The sequence below is a fragment of the Gracilinanus agilis genome, chromosome 1, assembly GCF_016433145.1.
Source record: "Gracilinanus agilis isolate LMUSP501 chromosome 1, AgileGrace, whole genome shotgun sequence".
Classification (NCBI taxonomy): Eukaryota; Metazoa; Chordata; class Mammalia; order Didelphimorphia; family Didelphidae; genus Gracilinanus; species Gracilinanus agilis.
This window is the reverse complement of record NC_058130.1, coordinates 704,109,099-704,131,414: the sequence shown is the minus strand read 5'-3', so window position 1 is coordinate 704,131,414 and position 22,316 is coordinate 704,109,099. Positions and strand designations below refer to the sequence as shown.

General features: G+C 42.9%; 1 protein-coding gene across 1 annotated transcript in view; it reads right to left on the bottom strand.

Moving 5' to 3' along the window:
- Nucleotides 1-22,316, bottom strand: part of LOC123255992 (tonsoku-like protein) — a 41,846-nt gene that overhangs the window by 14,963 nt on the left and 4,567 nt on the right. Inside the window, exons 4-23 of the mRNA XM_044684697.1 lie at nt 21,894-22,077; nt 21,011-21,140; nt 19,633-19,804; nt 19,326-19,440; nt 18,477-18,622; nt 18,079-18,231; nt 14,511-14,636; nt 14,085-14,283; nt 12,011-12,099; nt 11,753-11,842; nt 10,826-10,898; nt 10,449-10,612; nt 10,060-10,210; nt 8,773-9,545; nt 8,276-8,352; nt 7,144-7,300; nt 6,938-7,016; nt 3,419-3,720; nt 2,414-2,585; nt 876-1,051 (exon numbers count right to left, since the gene is read on the bottom strand). Coding sequence (XP_044540632.1) covers nt 876-1,051; nt 2,414-2,585; nt 3,419-3,720; nt 6,938-7,016; nt 7,144-7,300; nt 8,276-8,352; nt 8,773-9,545; nt 10,060-10,210; nt 10,449-10,612; nt 10,826-10,898; nt 11,753-11,842; nt 12,011-12,099; nt 14,085-14,283; nt 14,511-14,636; nt 18,079-18,231; nt 18,477-18,622; nt 19,326-19,440; nt 19,633-19,804; nt 21,011-21,140; nt 21,894-22,077 — 3,528 coding nt within the window. The remainder of the gene's footprint in view (nt 1-875; nt 1,052-2,413; nt 2,586-3,418; nt 3,721-6,937; nt 7,017-7,143; nt 7,301-8,275; nt 8,353-8,772; nt 9,546-10,059; nt 10,211-10,448; nt 10,613-10,825; nt 10,899-11,752; nt 11,843-12,010; nt 12,100-14,084; nt 14,284-14,510; nt 14,637-18,078; nt 18,232-18,476; nt 18,623-19,325; nt 19,441-19,632; nt 19,805-21,010; nt 21,141-21,893; nt 22,078-22,316) is intronic.

The following is a 22,316-nucleotide window of genomic DNA, read 5'->3' as shown; positions in this document are numbered from 1 at the left end:
CTGACCACTATCTACCATTGGACCAGGACCTCAGAAATATGGAACTCTAGGCTCCTCAGGCAAAGCCACCTCTGTGGGTAGAGCTGGCATGTAGGATTCTGAAAGACAACAGATTGCCAGGAGCACTTGAACTTGGGAGTCATAAAACATTATGGAAAAGGAATCAGAACAGTCTGAAACAGTTGGGTCAACAAGAATCTCAGCCTTGGAAATCTGGGAGAGCCTATAGAGCTGGAAAACAAAGAGAAGAAAATCTAGGAGAGTTTTTAAGTTGAGGTATTTGTATATATATGGAGTTTAAGTCTTTCCTCATATAATCAAATGTTTGTTAAGTGCTTAGCATAGTGTCTGGCACATAGGAGATACTTAATCAAATCTTGTTCTCTCATTCCTTTCCCTCATTCCTAGTTACCTTCCTCTCAAGAATGCTAAGACCTCAAGACCTCCTGGGAAAACAGAGAAATAATAACTGCTCATTTTTGTGTGGAAATCTGACAGAATTTTAATATGTAAAATTCTCCTCAGTATTTTAATTTTCAAGTTTTAGAATCCCATCATTCACAGCCTACAAAATACAACAGACACAAGGTATAGTAACACTGTCTTTGTTTTTCATAGTGTTTCCAGTGCTCACCTTTTTAAACTCAGATAAAGGGAGCTTTTTTTCTGAATCTGTTTTTCTTTTGTCCTAATGACTCAACAAGTCAACAGGCCTTCATAGAGTGAGTACTATGTGATAGGCACTGTACTAAGTGTTGGTGATACAAGGAAAGGCCTTTATCTCGGAAAACAAAAGCAAAGGTATCGTTATAATTTTGCTAGTTTCTGCCCTGCCTGCTTTCTCCTCCCCTATCCCAAAAGGCTCTACTGCATACCTGAGTCAGGTATCTGATCATAGGCTCCATGAATCCTGAGCTGTTCCTGTTGACCATCACTGAGCCAAGCTCCAGCTGAGCTAAGACACGGTGAGGTATGCTCTGAAGAACCCTAGAGAGGGCTGGGACTCCCAGGGTATTATAGGACAGAGACAGTATCTTCAGGTGCTGGGCACCTACGCTTCAAGCAAGACACATTCCAAAAATGGTTAAAAACTATACTCAAACCCAAGGAATTCCATTCCATTTTATACAAGGTGGTGCTCAGAGCCAACTAAGTAACTAAACTAAGCCTCTCTTAGCACTCCTAAAAGCCACACTGTTATTCTCTTTTTTTAATTTTTTATAATCTTTTTTTGATATGAAAAACCTCAATTAATTAATTATGAGTAGTTTTACATGGTTACATGATTCATGTTCTTTCCCTTCCCTCCTCCCCTACTGTAGCTAATAAGCAATTCCACTGTGTTTTACATGGCCACATTGTTATTTTTTAAATGGCTCCCAACCTGTCTCCCCCACTCCAAAATCCCATGGGGAATTCTCAAGGCTCAGATGAAGTTCTTCCACTTCTAACCTATCTCCTCTAGGAAGCTGTCCTGGGGAAATCATGTATCACATTCAAGGAACTGGTCATTCTCAAAATTCATAATCAGATGCAGATGTGCCCTGCTTTTAAGCAAACCTGAGCTAGGGAAGTGTCATTTCATCCAACCTCACACACAGAGATCTCTGATCTCCTCTTCAATATACTCTATATAATTTATGTTATCTAGGGAGTAGGGGAAAACACATGGTACAGTCAGCTAAACCACAGGTGTCAATAAAACATTAACATTATCTATGTCCTATTGAATTTTTATTTACTTTGTTAATTCTTTCCCAAATTATACATTAATGTGGTCTAGACTACACTGAGGAGTGTTGCCTGCCATGTGTTTGACACCTTTGGCCTAAACAATGGATCTGCAATCAAAGGACTTAAGTCTGAGACCCAGTTTTTCTATTTACTACCTGGATGACCTTGAGCAGTTTACTTGATCAAAGATTGCTTCTTCCTCTGTCAAATGATCAAATGATGGGTGTGTACAAGATGATCACTAATGGCCCTTACAGATCTATATGCAATGATACTATGTGGTCATGCAACCTCTTAGCAAACTGCTCTGGTGATACAGAAGAAACATTTCCTGTCCAAGCAGCCCTCTCTACTTTAGAAAAGCAATAATTACTTTAAAATTTAGACAGACAGACTTTGCACTGGCTGCCTCCCTCAAGCCCCACCTTCTTCCATCTGAAGTCTTTCCTGATACTACCAATTGCTCATGTTTTCCCTGACTCCCTTGTATTTATTCTGTACATACTTATATAGGTACTTGTTCTCTCCCTGTTCAGATATAAGCTCCCAGAGTTGGGATTGTTCCTTATTTGTATTTCTGTCCCCAGTGCCGCAGCACCTGATGCCTGGCACACAGTAGTAGCTTAGGAAATGTTTGCTAATAGAATGATTCATCTGAGTGTTGGAGCTGCCAGCTCACCCTGCAAGGCACTGTCCATGGTGTGCTGATGGCTCTGTAAGAAGCTGGAAGTGAAGCCACAGGCTTGTAATCGAAGAGTGCTGAGAACAGGGCAGGCTTGCAGGAGGGAGGCCAGGGCCTGGGAGCAGCCATCTCCCAAAGGATTCATGCTTAAATTGATTTCCTCTAGATTCTGCAAAACAAGTGGATAGGACACAGGAGAGAGAGGAGGTAAGAGAACAACTTTCTTAGGGGGAGGTCCATTGTGAAACACAGACTTCCCTTTTTTGGCCTAGTGTAGTAGCCAGGACAGTTGGGGAATGGGAGCCAGAAAAAGCTTTTCCTGTGAGAACCAAGCCTTCTAAGAGTGGGGGTGATATTTATAACATTAGACAAAGGTTCTCTTAGGAAGGAGGACTATACTTCTCGTTTTATATTAAACAGTACATGAAAGCATGTAACGGGACCTCGGCAGTGAGGCCTATGTCTTTCCTAACAAAACTAAAGGGTTTCTAGGAACAGGGAATATGTGTTTCCCTCTCTTGAGGGGGGTGGGGGGTGGTCTTGACCAGGAAAGGAACCCAGGATGCTCTTTCCTCCATTTTCCAGCAAGTGTTCAAAATGAGGCTAAGGACCCAATAGCCACTGTATTATAATGACTTCTATTGGCAAAAGAAGCAACATGGCACAGAAGCATGACTGCTGGGTTTGTAGTCAGGAGATCTGGGTTCCAATCTTAGCTTTAATTAATGCTTATTTGCCATAAGCAACACTGAGCATGTTTCACTTCCCTTCTCTATGCCTCAGTTTCCACATCTGTAAAACAGGCCAAAAAAATGGGTCCCATACCTAGGTCATAGGGTTGCTATGCAGAGTGTACTGTAGAGACATGATTTATGCCTGCTATACCGGTTGATACCATAACTGCCTTTCAAAGGTTTTCATTCTAAGATGGAAACACTAACCAGGACAGAGCAAGATCATAATACTAACTTTAACTCCCTTCCTCAAATAGAGGAGCCTCACCTGGAAGGTGTTCTGCTTTAGAAGGCCAGTAGCAAATTGGTGTAAGCCATCAGGACCCAGGTGGTTAGATGAGAGATCAAGGAGGATCAGGCCAGGCATTGTGCTAACTGTGGCCAACAGCTCCACAGCTGTATTGTCCCCAAGCCGGTTCCCGACCAGGCGTAGCTCCCGAAGTGAAGTGTGCAGCTTCAGGGCACGCAGCAGTGGGGTGAGTTGGACTGGGCTCAGGGCAAGGGAGCAGACACTGAATGAGGGGCCTGAGCCCTGCTGTTCCAGAGCCTGGAAGACAAGCTGGTGCTCAGCTAAGGGAGAAAAAGAAGAGGTTCACATCACCACATCGGCAGTTCAGTGGGGAGGAGAAGAGAACAAACTCTTATTGCTCCTTGGTACTTTCCCTCTCAGCTTATAATAGTTTATATTCATTTTTTTTTAAAACCCTTACCTACCGTCTTGGAGTCAATACTGTGTATTGGCTCCAAGGCAGAAGAGTGGTAAGGGTAGGCAATGGGGGGTCAAGTAACTTGCCCAGGGTCACACAGCTGGGAGTTTATATTCATTTTTCATAAAATCCTAGGACTACTCTGTAGTTTTTAAGAAATAGAGGAACCAGGGTAGGCCATATAAGGCCAAGCACAAGGTGAGATGGATGCCTCCTATCTTTCTTTCTCCAAAGCACCAACTTTTTCTGCCAGGCCATTAGCATCAATATGGGAGTCACTATGGTGTAATGGAAAGAAACTTATAGATATCATTTCCTTTGTAAAAGGAGATGGTTAGAATATGTGACCTCAAAGAACCTTCTAACTCTAAATCTGATTCTATAAACCCTTCCAGAAATATTCCCCACCTCTAGCTAGGTTCATTCATTCATAAACAACATCCCCCTTACCTCTCACAATCTTTGCCCCATCATGCAGTCAATTAAAGAATCAAAACTGCAAAATCTTGTAGTTTGACATAACTTTATCTAGTCTAATCTAGCACTTAATAGGAAACCCTTTTAAAACATGCCAAAAAAGCAAGAATCTAGCTAATACTCAAAGAATTATATTTATCAGAGTTGGGACTTTTAATCTACCCAACATCTGAATGAGAAAGCCCTCTACAATATCATTGTTCTTCCTTGGTTTTCAAAGCAGATCTATGACACTATGGGATGATATCTTGATTTGCTAGTGAATTGAATTTAAATGAGGCAGAGCTCTACAAAGTCTTCAGCCTCTCTCCCAGTCACCTGAAGCCCTAAGTCATCTGAGACCTAAGAAAGCAATAACGTTGGGACCCACATTGAATATAGGTCCCTTTTTGCTATATCAGGAAAGGGAGCTCAAACTGAAACTCCAGGAATAACAGCCAACAGAGACCTGAACCTAGTCTAGGAAAACTATTCAAAGGGTTTTGGATGACCTGGTAGTAACTGAAGTATATGAGGTGCCCTCTGCCCATTTGGTTAAAGGGATATTTCATATTTTCCTCTCTCCTTTCCATAAGAAATCTCTCTCTGAAATAAGCAGGACCAAGAGAACATTGTACACCAAAAGTGAAACATTGTGGAACTATTTAATGTAATGGACTTTACTACTAGAAGCAATACAATAATGCAGGACATTCCAGGAAGGTCTTATGAGAAAGAATGCTATCCACACTGAGAGAAAGAACTATGGGAATAGAAACTGAAAAGAAAAACTAAGGACTTATCACTTGTTAATATGGATATATGATTTGGGGTTTCAGCTCTGTGGTAAAAATGAATAATGTGGAAATAGGTATCAAGTGATGGCATTTATATAATCCAGTGGAATTGTTTATTAGCTCTGGGAAGGGGGAGGGAAGAGGAGAGGGAAAGAACATGAATCATGGAAACATAGAAAAATATTTTTTAAAAAATTAAATTAAAAAAATCTCTCATTTCCATAAAAAATTCCTCTTCTGCTCAAATCTACAAAAGGGCCCTTCACTGCCTGTTCTATGAAGTCAAATTGCTTGGCCTGGTATTTAAGATTTCCTATATTCTGGCCCTACCCAACCTTCCTAGCCTTATCTGTTATTATTCTTCACCATGCCTTCCTTGCCTCCATTCTCATCAGGGTGGTTTCTAATATACAATACTCAATCCTCCAAGCCTACAGTAGCTTCACCTCCCTCACTTTTGCTTCTACAGTTCTTTGTATGGGTTACTTTTTCTCATTAGAATGTAAACTGCTTGAGGGCAGAGACTGTCATTTGGCCTGTGTTTGTATTCCCAGGATTTAGCACAGTGCTTGGCACAATGCTTGGTGACTTGATTTGTTGGCTTGTTGCTCACCACCTACCTCTCTCTCACCTACCCAAATTCCTATTAAGGTCCACCTCCAAAAGGAAGTCTTTGGTTACTATGACTGCCGCCCCCCCCTTCAATGTATACATGCTTGCATACTCTTCTACACATGGACATGTACTTATATACACACACATGCTCCTCTCTCTGAACATTTGCTGCACCTAAGAGTTAGCACTGTACTGCTGAGTCCTTGGTTACATCTTGTGCTGTTCTGTGTCATGTGTGAGTCTTCTCTTCCCTGCCAGACTGTGAGATCTCTGAGAGGTTATGGCTTTCCTTTCTCTGTCCACTCCCCAGCCCTGACACTGAGTTTGCAACAACATATACAACAGGTCCAGCAGAAGAGTCCTGGGCCTAGTGTTAGGACCCACGTGGAGATCCCAGCTCCCACTGTACTACCCGGTGACATAGCAAACCATTTTTCTCTGAGACTGTTTTCCTCAATTATATTAGGTGGGGGCTCAAATTGTCTTTCAAATTCTTTCCAGTTCTAAATTGAAGCTTATTTGTTGTCTGAGTGATCCCCATCCCTCCTTTCCACACTCCCTTCTCCATCCCTCCCTCCTACTAAGGGACCTAGGGACTTAGGTCTAATCCTTAGGACTAAGGATTCTAGGGAGCAAATAGCCTAGGGACTGAATCTTTGCCTAATCTCAGGAAATCAGACAGAAGTGGTATCTCTTCACACTCTAGAGCAGGGGTCGGCAACGTATGGCTCTTTCTGCAGGAGCCATAAAGTCCATTTTTTTTCAGGCGCTGTTACAGGAGCGGCACTGTGAGCACTGTATGGCTCTCATGAAATTACATTTTAAAAATGTGGCGTTTATGGCTCTCACAGCCAAAAAAGTTGCCGACCCCTGTTCTAGAGACTTCTCTACTCTGAACGGAAGCCAGGGATCTCCATGAAGGAGACAGGGGGAGAAGTGAAGTCTGCAAAATATCATTCAAGTGATGACAGACAACTAGAGCCCAAGCAATAGACCAACCTTTGAATCTCCACCCCAGAGACCAGAGCCTTTGCTCCTGCCCCATCTTCCATAGAATGGTGAGGCTCCCTACAGAGCTCACATTGGCTAACTTTCCACCAACTTCCTCACTCCCACCCCCCAGCAAGTGGAGGGAGCTGAAGGACTCCATCGTCTCTGCCATTAAACAAAAGTATCAGGTATCCCTGGCTTGGCTTCCTGCTGTCTCCTTACCTTCCCTCAGGCTTTGACAAGCCTTGCGGTATCGGTCAGTCAAGGGTGGTAGGTCCCAGGAGACCACTTCAGCCAGCACCTGAAACAGAAGTTCATGGTCAGCCCCCAGGCCCTATCCTGTTAGGGAGAGCTCCTTCCAGGTATATGTGTAAGAAAGGAATGTTCCAAGTCCTTTGAAGAGTAGGCAAGCTTTTCTAAGCTCTTACCTCCTCATTGCTCTGCAGTACATCAGTGATGAGATCCCCTGGAGCTAGCAGGGCTCCCTCCTTTTTCAAAGTGAGCCGGGGGAGCAGCCCACATGTCTGATAATATCGCTGAGACGCCTGCTCTGCCAGCCATGACACAGGGTGCCCTTCATTGCCACTGGGGAAGAACAGATAAGCAATCTATAGACTCATTGACTCTCTTCCACCCAGAATCCACCCTCCCCTCTGAAATGGGAAGAGTAGAAATCCTTTCCTAAGGGATCTTCAGAAACAAATCCACTGATGTATATGTTCAAAACTCAAACTCAGCTTGGATCACTCTTTATTCTATGCTCCCTCAGCACTTACCAGATCCTACCTCAATATTATGCTAATAGTCACATACTGGAACTAGAAGTGATCCCCTCATACTAGGCTATTTCCCCTCCCAAAACAAAAGGGTAATAACCCTGACAGTTTATAGAAATGAGGTTCAACTGGGAGTCAAAAGATTTGGGTTCTATTCTGTGTTCACATGTTAGCCAAGTCACTTTGTCTTTATCATCCTAGGCCTATTTCCTTTTCTAAAAAGAGGGGATTGATCTTGCATTCCTTTCAGGATCTCTTCTTCTGTTCTGGCTCCTTCCTTCTTTCTTTCCTCTATTCAGTGATTCTCAATTGCCAAACTCCTCAGCCTGGCTCTTGATCCCCTTTCATAATCTAGGCCAACCCTACCCGAGTCAACCATAGTTCCCATCATTTGGAAAAAACCGATCTGCTCCAGCCAGGATGTCTTCTTCATATTGTCTCCATATCAGGTTCACTCCAGCTCAATTCTCATTTCCAGTTCTACCGTTCTTTAATGCTAATCCATCCTGTGTCCGGTCTCTCCCAAAACTACTCTCCCTTCAAACTCTCTCTCCCTTCTTTAAGCCTCTCAACATTAGGTGCTCCCTTCATTTCTGTACTTTGTTTTAGTCACTGACATTATTCTCTCCTTCATACATATCTTCATGGACCAATTCTGTTACTCCTGGTTTCTCCAAGTCCCTTGAATGACCTGAGCACAGAGTAGTTGCCCAGTAAATATTTGAACTGAACAGAGTGAATGAAAATAATTTAAAGAAAGAAGGCAGAAGGGCTGGCTTCTTACCTCTGGGGAACTGGAATAAGGAAGACATTATCCTGTACTCGAACCCGGACCCTGATGGGTAGTGGTCCAGCTGAACACTGTGAAAATGGGGGAAAGAAAAAAAAGGGGGGTAGGGGTAGGAGGGGAAATGAGGTTTCTGATTGTTTAACACCTCCCAAGCCTTTTCTGAGGAAAGGATCCTGATATTCCCAAAATTAGAGCCTCAGAGCAAGCACGTACCATTAGGGCAGCACCTTATTTAGCCTATACTGGAACAATATCCCTTTTATAATATTCCTAGGGAAAAGTTATCCAGTTTCTGCATGAAAACCACCAGTGATACAAAACTAACACCCAGGGTGACCCGTTTTACTTTTGAATAGCCCTAATTGTTAGGAAGATTTTGCCCAGCACCTCCTGGTATAATGTTTGTACTGTCTACTTCCAAGGTCAGGGGATGGCCACATGTTTGGGGTCATGTACCCCAATCTCTCCCCAAGAGCTTCTAGCTTACTTACTGGCAGGTATCCTGTTGAGGGGCTCTCTCCACTGGCACCTGAAACCCTGGAGGCATTTTCTCCTGTCAAGTTATTGCTCCTACTGGTTTTGCCTAGCACTGTCCTATCCACAATATGAGTGAGTCGACTCTGCCGGGAACGGGCCTTAGAACTTGGGCAGGTTCCACTATCACTATCTGGCCCAGAAGTACAATCTGACCCACTGTCTGGGAAACAGTGGCTCCTCTTGCGACGGACACAGCGAGAATCTATATCCTCCTCCAGCCAGTCTCCATCCAGATACTCTTCCTCAGGAATGAGGGCTGCTTGGGCTATGGATGGCTCACTTGACCCTTTTGTTATAGTCTTGAACAAACGCTGGGCCTGGGCACTGCCCACGCCACGGATAGCTGCCTGGTATACAGCCCGGCTAGCAGATGCCACATCTGAATCTGTGTTCTCAGTGGGGCGCAATGTTGCTCCTTCTGCCCGCCGTTCCACGTTGAAAAGTCTTGGCCTCTTCTTAACTGGCTGGAATGGGACTGTATCAATGTCCTCTTCAGAGCTACTGGCCCCATCTCCAACCTGACAACTTTGTGGCCTGCTGGCACCCAGTCCTCCCAGTTCTGGGGAAGTCAAGGGCTTGTTAAGGGACCTGTTCTGGGCAAAGGGATGCTGGGCTTTTGATATGGCCAGGAAATGGGAAGACCTGATGGGGCTGGAAGTGGGGGAGGTCTCTGGGTCAAAGAGAGGATTGGTCTGGATAGTTTGAGGGGTGAGAGAGTCTTGAGATGCTGTAGGAAGGAAGAAAAACAATTGTGAGAAGTCAAAGCCGACCTCCCACATAACCTAGCCCATGGACCTACTAAAGATATAGGAATAGAGAATGGATTTATGATTTCATTGCTAAAGGGAATTTAAGATGAGGAAACTTTATCTGCAAATGCAGATTGGCATCTTCTCAGCAATCTATAATCTTAAAGAGCTGCTTAGAACACTGAGAGGCTAAGTGACTTGCCCAGGGATGTACAGATTATAGGTGTCAGATAGGGAAGTTAGGTCTTTATGGTTCTGAGACTAGCTCTCTATCCATTACAATTCAAATATCAAGCAGACCTTATTTAGGGACACTGTTATCTCTGGATCTAGCTATGACCAAGGTGGTGAAGCTCCCCAAGTTCCAGAGGACAGTCCTCACTCTCTCCAAAAAAGGCATCGCTAGCCCCCTGGGACTGAGTTGAGTGAGCTGAACTGAGAGGCGGAGAGAACCCCAAGGGAAATCTGTTGGAAAATGGCTATCCTGCTTACCTGGGACCACTGATGTAGTTTGGTGCCGTTTTCCCATAGCTGTTTGCAGCAGCAATTTTTCCATGTCTTGAGCTTTCTGACGTGTTTCCTGATCCAGGTCCTTGCTATAGAGTTTCACCCATTGCCGGAGGGTCTCTCGGGGGCTGTGACCCTATGGAGGTGAAAAAGACCAACAGTCCTTTGCCTTGAAAATCATAGATGTTCTAACCCTGGGGTCCCAAAGAAGAGCCCTCAGTTCCTTCTCTTCAACTTTTGCTATAGGTGCCCTAACCCCCGAATCCAGGGTGACCTCTCCATCTATACTCTAGGTTCCTCTCTTGAGGAACACATCATTGCACAAAAGAAGCAAAGGAGCCCGTCCTCCCCACTCCTAACCCAACTCCCCTCACCTTGCTGTTTTTTGCAGTAACTGATGCTCCTCTTTCTATTAGCAGCTCAGCCACCTCAAAATGGCCACAGTTGAGGGCATCATGAAGAGGAGTGATACCCTCACAGCCTGGGCCTCCGGGATCATCCACTGCAGCACCATGGTCCAGCAAGAATTGGACGATCTCTAAGGACCCCCAGAGCACCCAATCAAGTATAAAGTCACTAGCTAATCAAAAGTCTTGGTAAGTCCCCAATTTAGATCCTCATCATGAGTTCCAGGTCCCCCTCTTTTCAATTCACTCCCTCCTATCCATCTTGCTCCTTTGTTCACACAATTTAGCCCAGGCCTGTTTCTTCTTACCTCATCTTTCATAGGCCCCCATCTTTCCCCACTCACCCAAGTGCCCATGGTTACAGGCTTCATGTAGTGGGGTCCAACCACAGTAGTCTCGGGGATTCAGAGGATGACCCTACAATGAAAGAAAGGAAAGATGAAGGCCCTGGGCTTGACTCTGGAATCAGGACCCATACCTCACCCCTATAGCCAAAAGCAAGCAACCTGGCTCTTCAGCCCTCTAACAGAATACTCATTTAACACACAAATGAGCTTCCTGATCCTTGAAGGTAGTCTTATTTCTGGAATAATTTCAAGCTAGAGAAAGACATTCAAGGGCCAGAGGGCTATTGTTAGTCACTTCAGTCTTGATGACTAGGCCTCTGTACTCTGTCTGAAACAGTGAAAAATGCCATCAGGAGGATAACTACTCCAGGCATGGGGGCATCATCTCTCAGCAACATGTAACTCCTTCATTCCTATCAGGACCATGTCCCCTTAACCACCCAGGCTCACACACCTGAAAACCTATAACAGAAAAAAAATACTTGGGGTTTAATGTGGGAACTGGAATTCTCCTAGTTTATCTTCCCTTTGTTCTACCTACACAGTGATCTCTAACTGAGGCCCCAAGCCTGTCCTAACCACTATACATACGGCTAGGTCAAAGGGGGAATAGGTGTGTGTAGGCAGATGGTTTTATATAGACCACTTCACCCTGAGATCTCATGGAGATTGGTTCATAGCAGAGCCTTCATAAACAAAAGGGCCACAGCTCATACTACATATTTCAAGTTTTATGTTACTTTCATTAGAGCCCTACACCCATGGGGACCCAAGAATGATAGTACAAACAAATCGGACCAAGTCTATGGCTTCTAAGGTGAATAAAAGGACAAAGATAGGGGAAGTTCTGTCTAAATCTCAGTAAGAAAACTCTGCAGGCTCTGATTCTACCTACATTCTTCCTTTAAAGGGCCTGGGTCATACCTGTTCCACAAGGTCACGGACTCGGCGCTGCTGCCCATCAATACATGCTCGATGCAGCATCGTCTCCCCCATATCATTTCGTCGATTCCACTATAAGGAATCCACCATATGAGCATGAAATGGAAAGAGAATGTTCACACATCAGGGTGGCAGTGGGGAGAAAAGGATGGAAGAAAGCTCAGATGACAATATGATGAGGGCACAGGGAATGCAATGTCTGAGAGTTGGATAATACCCATTTCCCTTCACCAGACATACCTTATTCACTTTTCGACGGCCAGGGCCAGTCTGCCCATAGCACTCCATTTCCTCCTCTCCTGGCTGTAGACTGTCGTTGTCTTCATTCTCTGGAACAATAATTAATCATCCCAAGATATCACCACCTTGGGCTGGCAGATAACTGGACACATGCTCTTAGATTAAAAATAAGCCTAGAGAATGCCCAGTAGCCTCTTCCACAATCCCAAAATGCTTTTCCATTAGTCTGACACTGTGAGCAGATGTTATAAGCTCTTCACTAGATAAATGACATCTGAGGATCTTTCCAGATCTGATTCTGTGATCCTATGACTAAACAAGTTTCTAATATTTTCTCAGATGTAGACACTGTGTCCTATCTTCATGTATCAAATCAACAAACATTTATTGAGCCTTTTCAATGTTCTTTGTAAGGTGCTAAGAGAAATACAAAGATGAAGATATGGGTCTGTCATTATGGCTATCAGTCTAGTGAAGGAGATAGAAATGTACATAAAAAAAGGGGGAAAAAGAAATACATAAATCAGTAGAAAGCAAGATATATAAAAGCCCATAAGAGAGGGTATAGGCAAAAGTGTTATGGAAACAAGGAGAAGAAATTCATTTTGGCTAAAGGATGAAAGAAAGCTTCATGAATAAAATGATCCTGGAGCTAAGTCTTTAAGGATAGGGATGGTATTTTCTGACCAGCAGAAATGAATGAAAGGACAAGCTAGGGATAGGTATAGTATACAAGAGCAGATTCAGAAATCAGCATGTAGTTTTAACTTGGCAGAAGCACAGAGAATGAATATATAAAGGAGCAATGGAATCTAAGGCTGGAAAGACAAAATGGGACCAAATTTTGAAAAGAAAACGGGAGATCACTGAATGTTTATGGGAAAATGAGATGGTTACATTAAATGGCCTCTGAGGTCTTTTCCAGATCTATGAGTGACAGAAGGGTGACATGAAGTTGTACTTTAGGAAGATGAACCTGGCAGAGTAGATGAATTGAAAATGAAAATAATAGAGGCAAAGATACTTGTTAGGAGGGCTTAGCAATTTCTAGCAAGGCTAAAGAAGGTATGGACTTCTGACTTCTTTCCCCTTAATGTAGTCCCTTTGAGCTTAGCTCCAATTTATCCTGTATATAACCTGGTGGCATGTTTTCTCCTCCATTAGAATGTGAGCTCCATGAGAACAAGGGCTGTTTTTGCCTTTCTTTGTATCTACAGTGTTTAGCACAGTGCCTAGCAAGAATAAGTGCTTAGTAAATGCATGTATGACTGTAAATAACTAAGTGAGAGAGGGAGGGAATGTAAAGGAAGAGAGGGAAGCCAAAGACATCTCAGAGGTAGAGATTTTGCAATTGAATGGAGGGGGCAAAAGAGATAAAGTCAGAGATAACTAGAAGTCTGGAAAGACAGAAGATGCTAATATTCATCAAATGGAGAAGTCAAGCAAGGGAGCAAGTTTTGGAAGAGCTCCATTTTATATATTTTAAAATGGAAATTCAGGTCTCAAGCTTAGGAAAGAGATCAAAGCTGCTTAAGTATGGTTACTGTCAAATCTAGACAATGGAAAAGATCACCAAGGAAGAGCAGAGAGAAGAGAGACAAAGGTCAAGGATCTTAAAAGGAAATGAATCGGGGGCAGCTGGGTAGCTCAGTGGAGTGAGAGTCAGGCCTAGAGACAGGAGGTCCTAGGTTCAAACCTGGCCTCAGCCATTTCCCAGCTGTGTGACCCTGGGCAGGTCACTTGACCCCCATTGCCCACCCTTACCACTCTTCCACCTATGAGACAATACACCGAAGTACAAGGGTTTAAAAAAAAAAAAAAAAAAAGGAAATGAGTCATTGACATCCCTAGTTCCATAAAGTACCCAGAACAGAAGCCTATATGAATGGATGCTTCATTAAGAATGGGCCTGAGTACAGGAGAGGCAACAGTCCCTAACATTAGAATTTTAGGCCAAGTTGTATTTATGGTAAGAAGGCTGACTAGAGCCATAGAGCAGGATTTCAATGATAGTTTGAGGCTCAAGTTTCCCAGTTTCCTACTGGATTCCTGATAATCCTGGGCATTCACTCACCACTTTCTGAGAGTTCTACCTCACTGTCTTCCAAGGCTTCACTGTTCTCCAGCTCTTCTTCCTCATCTTCCTCACTGATATCCTTGGATGGGCTCCAGCCTTCAGTACTGCTCAACTCCTGAAGCTTAGAACTAGTATTGGGGGCTTTGTGTGGTTGATATTTCAGCTGGAGAGCATGGAGGTGCTGCAAGATCTGCCGCTGTGGAATGTAACAGAGATCAGAGACCATGACTCAAAAACTCTGATCCATGAAAGTTAGAGAGGTGAGGACTGGAAAGGGCAGGACTGCCTAACAAACATGTTGTCTGGGAAAGCATGATGGCTAAATCTTGAGACAAGGCCCTGAAAGTAAAATTGGGAAGTGTTGTCAAAAGAAAAGGAGCTCTGGGGAGTACAGGAAAGTGGGACTATGGATATAGATCTCACCTGTAGCCATGGCTTCTTGGCCTCCTTCGAACAGTGGAGGGCACTCTGGAAACATGGTTCCAGCTCCTCATATGGCTTCCCACCCTCCTCCTTGGATAGGGCAATGTTCAACCAGGTCTTTGCCTCCTAGAAACATGGGAGAAAAAAAAGAGATGGACCTCGAGCAAACTCAATAACAGGTACACCCACCCTACTCCCAGGGGCAAGAACTGACTTATGACTTCCACCAACTTTTTATATTTCCCCTTTCTGTTTCTTATATTGAGGAAGAGCTGCACCAAGGTGGTCATCATTTAAACCAATTGCTGTATACAAAAGCCCTTCCTATGCTATAAGTTTCTCCACTTTTTATCTTTCTAAGAGATCCATTCAAAGCAGAGATCAAGTCACTCCCTTATAGCCTCTAGGATAAATCAGTCAATAAAAATACATTAAACACTTACTATATGTCAAGCATTGTGTTAAGAGCTAGGGATATAATGAAAGACAAAAGACAATCCTGCAAAAACAATTGTACAAAAGTATTTATTGCCATCCTTTTTCTAGTGGCAAAAAATTGGAAAATGAGGGGGTGTCTCTTGATTGGGGAATGGCTAAACAAACTGTAGTATATGATTGTGATGGAATACTATTGTACTATAAGAAAAACAAGCAAGATGGTTTCAGAAAAATCTGGGAAGACTTATATGAACTGATGTTGAAACAGGAGAACAATATACATTATACAACATTATAAGGATGATCAAATGTGAAAGAGTTAGCTATTCTGATAGAGATAATGATCCAAGACAATTCCAAAGGGTCCATGCTGATAAACTGCTGTCCACCTCCAGAAAGAACTGATGAACTCTGATTACGAATTGAATCCTATTTTTTAATTTTATTTTTTCGTGTGTGTGTGTGTGTGTGTGTGTGTGTGTGTGTGTGTGTGTTTTCTTTTGCAACATGGATAATATAGAAATATATTTTGCATTACTTCACATGTATTATTGATATCATATTGCCTACCTTCTCAATGAGTAGGAGAGAGATAGGAAGATAATTTGGAACTCAAAAACTTTTAAAATTGAATGTTAGAAAATTATCAGTATACAGACAGCTAGGTAGAACAGTGGATAGAGCACCAGGCCTGTAATTGGAAAGACCTTTGTTCAAATCTGGCCTTAGACACTTCCTAGCTGTGTGACCCTGGACAAGTTACTTAACCCCAACTATCTAGCCCAGTAATGGAGAACCCATGGCACTGGTGCCAAAGATGGCATGCAGAGCACTCTCTGAAGGCACACAGCCACCCTCCCTGGCCCCTGAATTTGTTACTAGAAAAGCAGAAGAACTTGGGCAGAGCTGCTCCCCTCCCCCTCTCCACCAGGCCTGATGACATTCTTTCCCATTCCCCACCCCTCTGCCCAGCAGCCCAAGAGGAGCACTTTCTCCCATTTTACTCCTGTGTGGGGTAAGTGGACAAAGGGTACCTCGAGTACTTGGTGAGGGGAGGGGCATGGCACTTGGTCTGGGGGGGGGTGGGGCCTGGCACCCCAGCTCTAAAAGGTTTGCCATTATGGGCCTAGTCCTTGTTGCTCTTTTGTCTTAGAACTGATACTAAGACAGAAGGTAAGGATTAAAAAAAAGAAAATTATTAGTATAGAAATAATTGAACCCATGGGAGCTGATGAAATCATCAAATAAAATAAATTAGAGGGAGAAGGATCAGCGCAGAATCCCAATGGACACCCACTATTAATGGGCTTAACCTGCTTTTGAAGATCTAGAAAAGGAAACTGAGAAGGTGCTGCAGAATAGGTAGGAGAGAGTAGTGCCAGAAAAACCTAAGAGAGAAGAAAGGTATGAAGGAAAACAGCTTGATCAATAGTATCAAAGGATGCAGAGAAGTCAAGAAAGAAGAGGTCCAAGCAAAGGTCATTCGAATTGGCAATTAAGAGACCATTAGGACACATGTAAAACCCAGTGGAACTGCTCATTGACTATGGAAGGGGGGTGGGGGGAGGGGAGGGAAAGAACATGAATCATGGAACCACGGAAAAATATCCCTAATCAATCAATTAATTAATTAATGACAAGAGACCATTAGTAACTTTGGAGGGAATAGTTTTGCCTGAATGATAAAAGTTTGAAGCTAGACTGTAGAGTTATGGTAAGTGTTCTAGAAGCTAGGCAGTAGAGGCATCTATTGTCTTTTCAAGGAGTTATCACAAAAGGGAGGAAAGATATGAGAGGATAACTATCAGGAACAGATGGAAAAAGTGAAGGTTTTTTGAGGATGAGGAAGATGTGGGCATGTTTGTAGGCTGTAGGAAGAGGCAGCTAGTAAACAGGAAGAGATTGAAAATAAGAGTAGAAATGATAGGGCAATCTGCTAGAGAAGATGCATGTAAAGGAATTGCTTATACACACTAGAGGGTTTTTACTTTGGCGAGAAGGGCCACTTTATTGTGTAAGAAACAAATATAAACTTTTATTTGGAATTCAAAATCCTTTCCCACCTTTCCAGGCTTATATATTTCCCTTCTATGTTCAAGACAAATTGACCTACTTGCTATCTCTCCTACACAACATTCTATCTCCCATTTCAAAGTCTTTGGACAAAGCCTGGAAAGTACTACTACATTGTATGTAGTGAATACTACATTCACTTTCATCTCTTAGAATGCCTATCTTCCTTCAAAGCTTTGCTCTTTTCACCACCTACATGAAAAGCTTTCTTGACGCTTACCTCCCCAACTGCTATTTTGTCTCCCCCATTACTTCATATTTACTATGTTGTACGTACACGTTTTTTTTACTTAAGACACATTGTCCAGTTGTATCCAGTTCTATATGATCCTGTATGAGGTTTTCTTGGCAAAGATACTTAAGTAGTTTGCCATTTCCTTCTCCAATGGATTAGGCAAACAGAGGTTAAGTGATTTGCCCAGGGTCATTCAGCCAGTGAGTGCTTAAGGCTAGATTTTACCTCAAGCCTTCCTGACTCCAGGCCCAGTGCTCCATTTATCGAGCCATCTAGGTACTCCCCTCCATCCCCCCATGGCTTCACAAAATCTTGGTACAGTTTTAAGTTGTAATAGCTTACATAAAGATATGCACATATGCTTTATGTTTTTTATATGTATACATGTGTGTTCTCCCACTAGACTGCAAATTCATTAAGGGCAAGAAAATGTTTGTTTTCCTCTTTATACCCTCAGAACCCAGTACAGAGTTGTTGATAGATCCAATAAAACAAGACTCTGCCCTTACCCTAAAAATATCTTCTGGTATAATGAGGAAGCCGAACTTATTGTAATATTAGGTAGGCCATAAATATGAAGTATAGTGTTAACAAATATTTTTTGACTTGTCCTGTTTTTAAGGACTCTTTGGGGGTTATATAGCTTTGTTTAGGAAAAAAATATATGAAAGAACATGTAGCCAAATATAATACCAATTACAAGCGGACCAAGTGCTGGAGAGATGGGGTTCAATGGAACTAGTCAGGGTCAGTAAAGGAAGGAGGTTCCTTGGAGAAGAGGGGAACAGAGATCTAAGTCTGACAAAGAGAGGAACGTCTTACCTCTAGAGGGTTGCCCCTCCGTAACCTCAGCTCTTCCTCATAGTGCTCCACAGCTTGACCATAGTTCTTCAGGTCCCCAAAGGTGGCAGCCAGTGAGACATGAATGACAGCCAATTCTTGATTTGGTATCTTCAGAGACTTGGCAAACTGCAACTGTGTGGGAACAACCCCAGTATGAAGAGGTCCTCTCTGATCCCTCAACCTTAACTGTCCAACTTCCTCCTGATTTTTCTTAGCCTTGGAGCGTTCTTCGATTCAACTCTGTTTACCCTCTTTCTTAGTACAACCTGGAAACCTTTTCTGAAGAAAGCCCGTCCCCAATAAGAAATGTGCCTTGACACAATGGAAGGGAGAACTCCATCCCCTCAACTTCGGCTTGCAGGGAGGCACTCCCTTACCTGTTTCTGGTAAGCTTCAGCTGCCTTGGGGAAGTCTCCAGATTTGGAGAACAGGTCCCCAAGCTGCTCACAAATACCCAGGGCTCCATGCAGGTCACTGCTCTCAGCCTCCTCCAGCCTTTGCTGCAGATTCACTACTTTTAGCACTATTTGGATATGTGGAGAGGAATACAGAAAATGAGATGTTATAATTATAATGAGGCTCATAGTTTTCAAATTTTTCTCATGATATTCTGACAAACTTGGGAGGTTGGTTGCAAAGGTATTATTGCTCCTATTTTACAGATGAAAAAGAAGCTGACATTGATATAGTAGTTCCTTAAGCATTTTGGTCACAATAACCCTGGGAAGAAGGTAGTAGAGGTGTTATTGTCCTCATTTTAGAAACTAGGAAACAGACTCAGAAAGAAAGTGACTTGGTCACATTTACAGAGTAAATGTGGTAGAGGTAGAGTCAAGAATCAAAGACAAATCCAAAATCAAGAAAGAACTCATTCTACTGCTAATACTGCCTCCTTAAGGAAGGGCCCCATATCATCATATACATTAATCATCTTGGCTGTCATGGAGCCAAAGCATCTATTATCATCTTCATTTTATCTGCCCAAAGCCACATATCTATTAAGTGTCAGAAACAGACTTAGAACCATGGACTTTTGATTTCTCATACAGTGCTCTTTCCAGTATACTATGATGCTTCTCTAGCAGGTTAGTGAGAGCTAGGAATAAGCTCTAAGTTTCTTAGTTTCCAAAGAGTTCTCTCTCTCTAACATATCATGGTCAGAAATCTGAAGGGGAAGGAAAGGGCCCACACCAGTACTCCTAGAAGGAATCTAATTCAAGCCTCACCATACTTGAGGCTTCTGCAGATTGTGTGCCGCTGCTTGGGCTGCTGAGAGCCTAGTCTATAGGCCTTCTTTAGGGCCCTCTTGGCTGCCACAAAATCCCCCAAGTCCTGGAGGATCTGAAAAACAAAGGAAGGAAATGTTCAAATCCTCAACCCAGTAGCTCACCCTTCGCAAACTCCTAAGGTATCCCCCTAAGACAGACCATAAGGACAGTAACTCACCTGTCCTGTGGTCTCTAAAGAAGGTGTTGCTTATAGATATAAAATCATGGATGGGGCAGAAATGGGAGCTAAAAAGCTGCTAATTACCTGTGCAACAACAACACAACACTCGCTTTCCATGAACTTCCTCTTCATAATTCGGGCACATTCTCGTGCTCCCTCAAGGCAACGCATGGCCTTTGAGTGCTCCCCAGCCCGCCAGTGAATAGTGCCCAGATTGTATCGAGCACGAAAAAGGTCCTCATAGAGGTGATTTTGCCTGTAATCAGAAAGAAAGACTCATAGGCACTCAAAGATCTCCCTGCTCTGCTCCCTGGCTCAAATCAAATAAGGTCTTGTAGCTACTATTTGGCCCCATTCTATACTGCATACATTCTCTTTGCTCACGCTGTTTCCTTTCCTATAATAAAGATTTCCTTTCTAAATTATGAATCTTATCTAACACTGAACACAAATCTCTCAAGAAATAAAAAACAGAAAATGAGGACTGCTTAGGAAATTTTGAACTTCTATTATGTTCAGATTTTTTGTAGATTATAAGCTCCTCACTTGCATTTCTTTGTATCCATAACATGAAGCACAAGGCCAGGCACATGGTTGGCACTTAATAAATGCTTACCAGTGAATGTATATGAAATTTAACATGACAGTAACAAAATTATCCAGTTTGTCCAGGTCCCATTCTGAGTCTCTCTCTACTCTATGTGTATTTTTTTGTTTCACTATTTTTTCCATTTCTTTCCTTTTTTCATCACTATTACTATCCACTAACCCCTCACCTCCTTAAACAAAAATCATTACTCATAATAAATACACAGTCAAACAAAACTAATTCAAGTATTGGCCTGAAACATCAGAAAAGTTACACCTCGTTGGACACCACTAATCTTTTTCACTCACTACATTCCTCTTTCCTTTAAAGCCCAGGTCAAAATGCTACCTCTTCTAATATGCTGATATCCTGCCATCAGTAATGACTTTTCCAACTGTACCTCACATCATATATTGTTCTACATTTAATATACTTATAATGTAATACAATATATTAGAGTTCTCAGTGTTTGTATCTTATTCTCTTAATTGAAAAATCTTAACTAAACCTGGTCTTCCCAGTGCCTACCACAGTACTCTGAACCAAGTAATGCTTATTAAAATAAACTGCTTCCAAAGGTTTTTTTTTGGTATGTATGCATATATCATGTTTCCTTCTTTGAAGGATAAAATGACGTCTATCTTCCTCAAACTAGGGGTTCCCTTAGGGCAAGGGCTATGCCAAGGGAATATTTAGTTGTTTCATTAACCAATCTCAAGTCTTGGGGCAGGGAGGGCAACCTTTTGCTAAGAGTCAGCAAGTCCCCCCAAAGGAATGATTCACCAACTGTCCCAATTTCTTAGGATTCTACTCTGAAGTACCCAATTCATAGGTTTGGGCTGGCAGAAGGAGCCCTAGGGGTAGGAGGCTTACTCAGAAAGAAAGATGCTCTTCTTGATATAGTCACTACACAGAGCTGGCTGCTTCAGACTGTCAAAGGTCAGGCCCAAATTGAGGTAGAGACGGGTCCTCATCTCACTCAGTTCTTGCTGGGTTAAGACTCCTAAAAGAAATCCCCCAACCCAGGCCTTCAGTGGCTCTGTTCATTCTCCTCCCAACACCTCCAAATAACCTTGCCCATTTTTCAAGCCTCTGATATGACCCTAACTTTCTTCCTTCAAAATCCTTTCACCATTGATCTCTTTGGGATTATTCCTACAAAAAAATTAAGGTCCTGGAAATTTTAAATTTCATTTGGTGATGGAGAGTAAGACTAAGCTCCCTTTCTAGGAAGAGAAGCTACACAAGGGTAAAGCCAAGTTTCCCATGTGAGACTGGTATTCCTCAAAAGCTGAGGCTATATCTTCCTTATAAGGTCAGGAGTTTTAACAAGAATAGGGACTATTTCTCCACCTCAGATGAGGGCAGAAGTCATGCATATTCTATATTATAACTTTCCAAGGGCTTTGTACAAGGCCCTCATCTCCTGGTTGGTAAATAGAAATTTCTCTCTGCCTGACTCAAGGGACAAGGAAACCAGTGGGTCTCTTCTCTGAATAGCTACCTTTCCAAGGTCAAGTATCTAGAGGCTCAGAGTTGTTCTGACAAGCCCAGGAAGCTGAGAGAAGTCACCAACTGTGGAAGACTGATGTCACCCCTGATTCATTGCTGGAGAAAGGTCAGGAACCTAGAGCACTTCCTCTGCCTGTCAAAAAGCTGGTTGATGGATAAATGGGTGTTCTTGCCTTTCAGATCCCCAGCTTGGAGCAATCTAAGATAGCCCTCCCATTCTCTTGCTTTTCTCAGAGGAACTCACTCTCTAACTTCTCATCCACTATTGCCAAGCTCTTTTCAAAAGCAGTCTGGGCCTGCAGAAGTGCATCAACTGATTGGCTGTGGTCATAGCTGGCGAGATAGGTCCGGCCAATGGTTGCCCAGGCCCTCTGCTGCTCAATGTGGCTGGACAAGGACTCTGCCAGCTCTAGATGACGACGTTGGTGCTAGGGATAAAGTAAAACAATCAAAGGTGTCACACACATATGCACACATAGCTACCACTCAGATTTACACCTCCCCAAACAAAAAATACATAGTGATAAAAGGCCACAGATTCTTCAATTCCCACAACTTCCTCCTGGAAACCTCATTCAAGGCAACATGCATTTATTTGAGCACCTGCCATGTTCAAGGACCTATGCTTGAATAAATCCAGCTTCTTTTGGTAGCCTCAATTACTCTA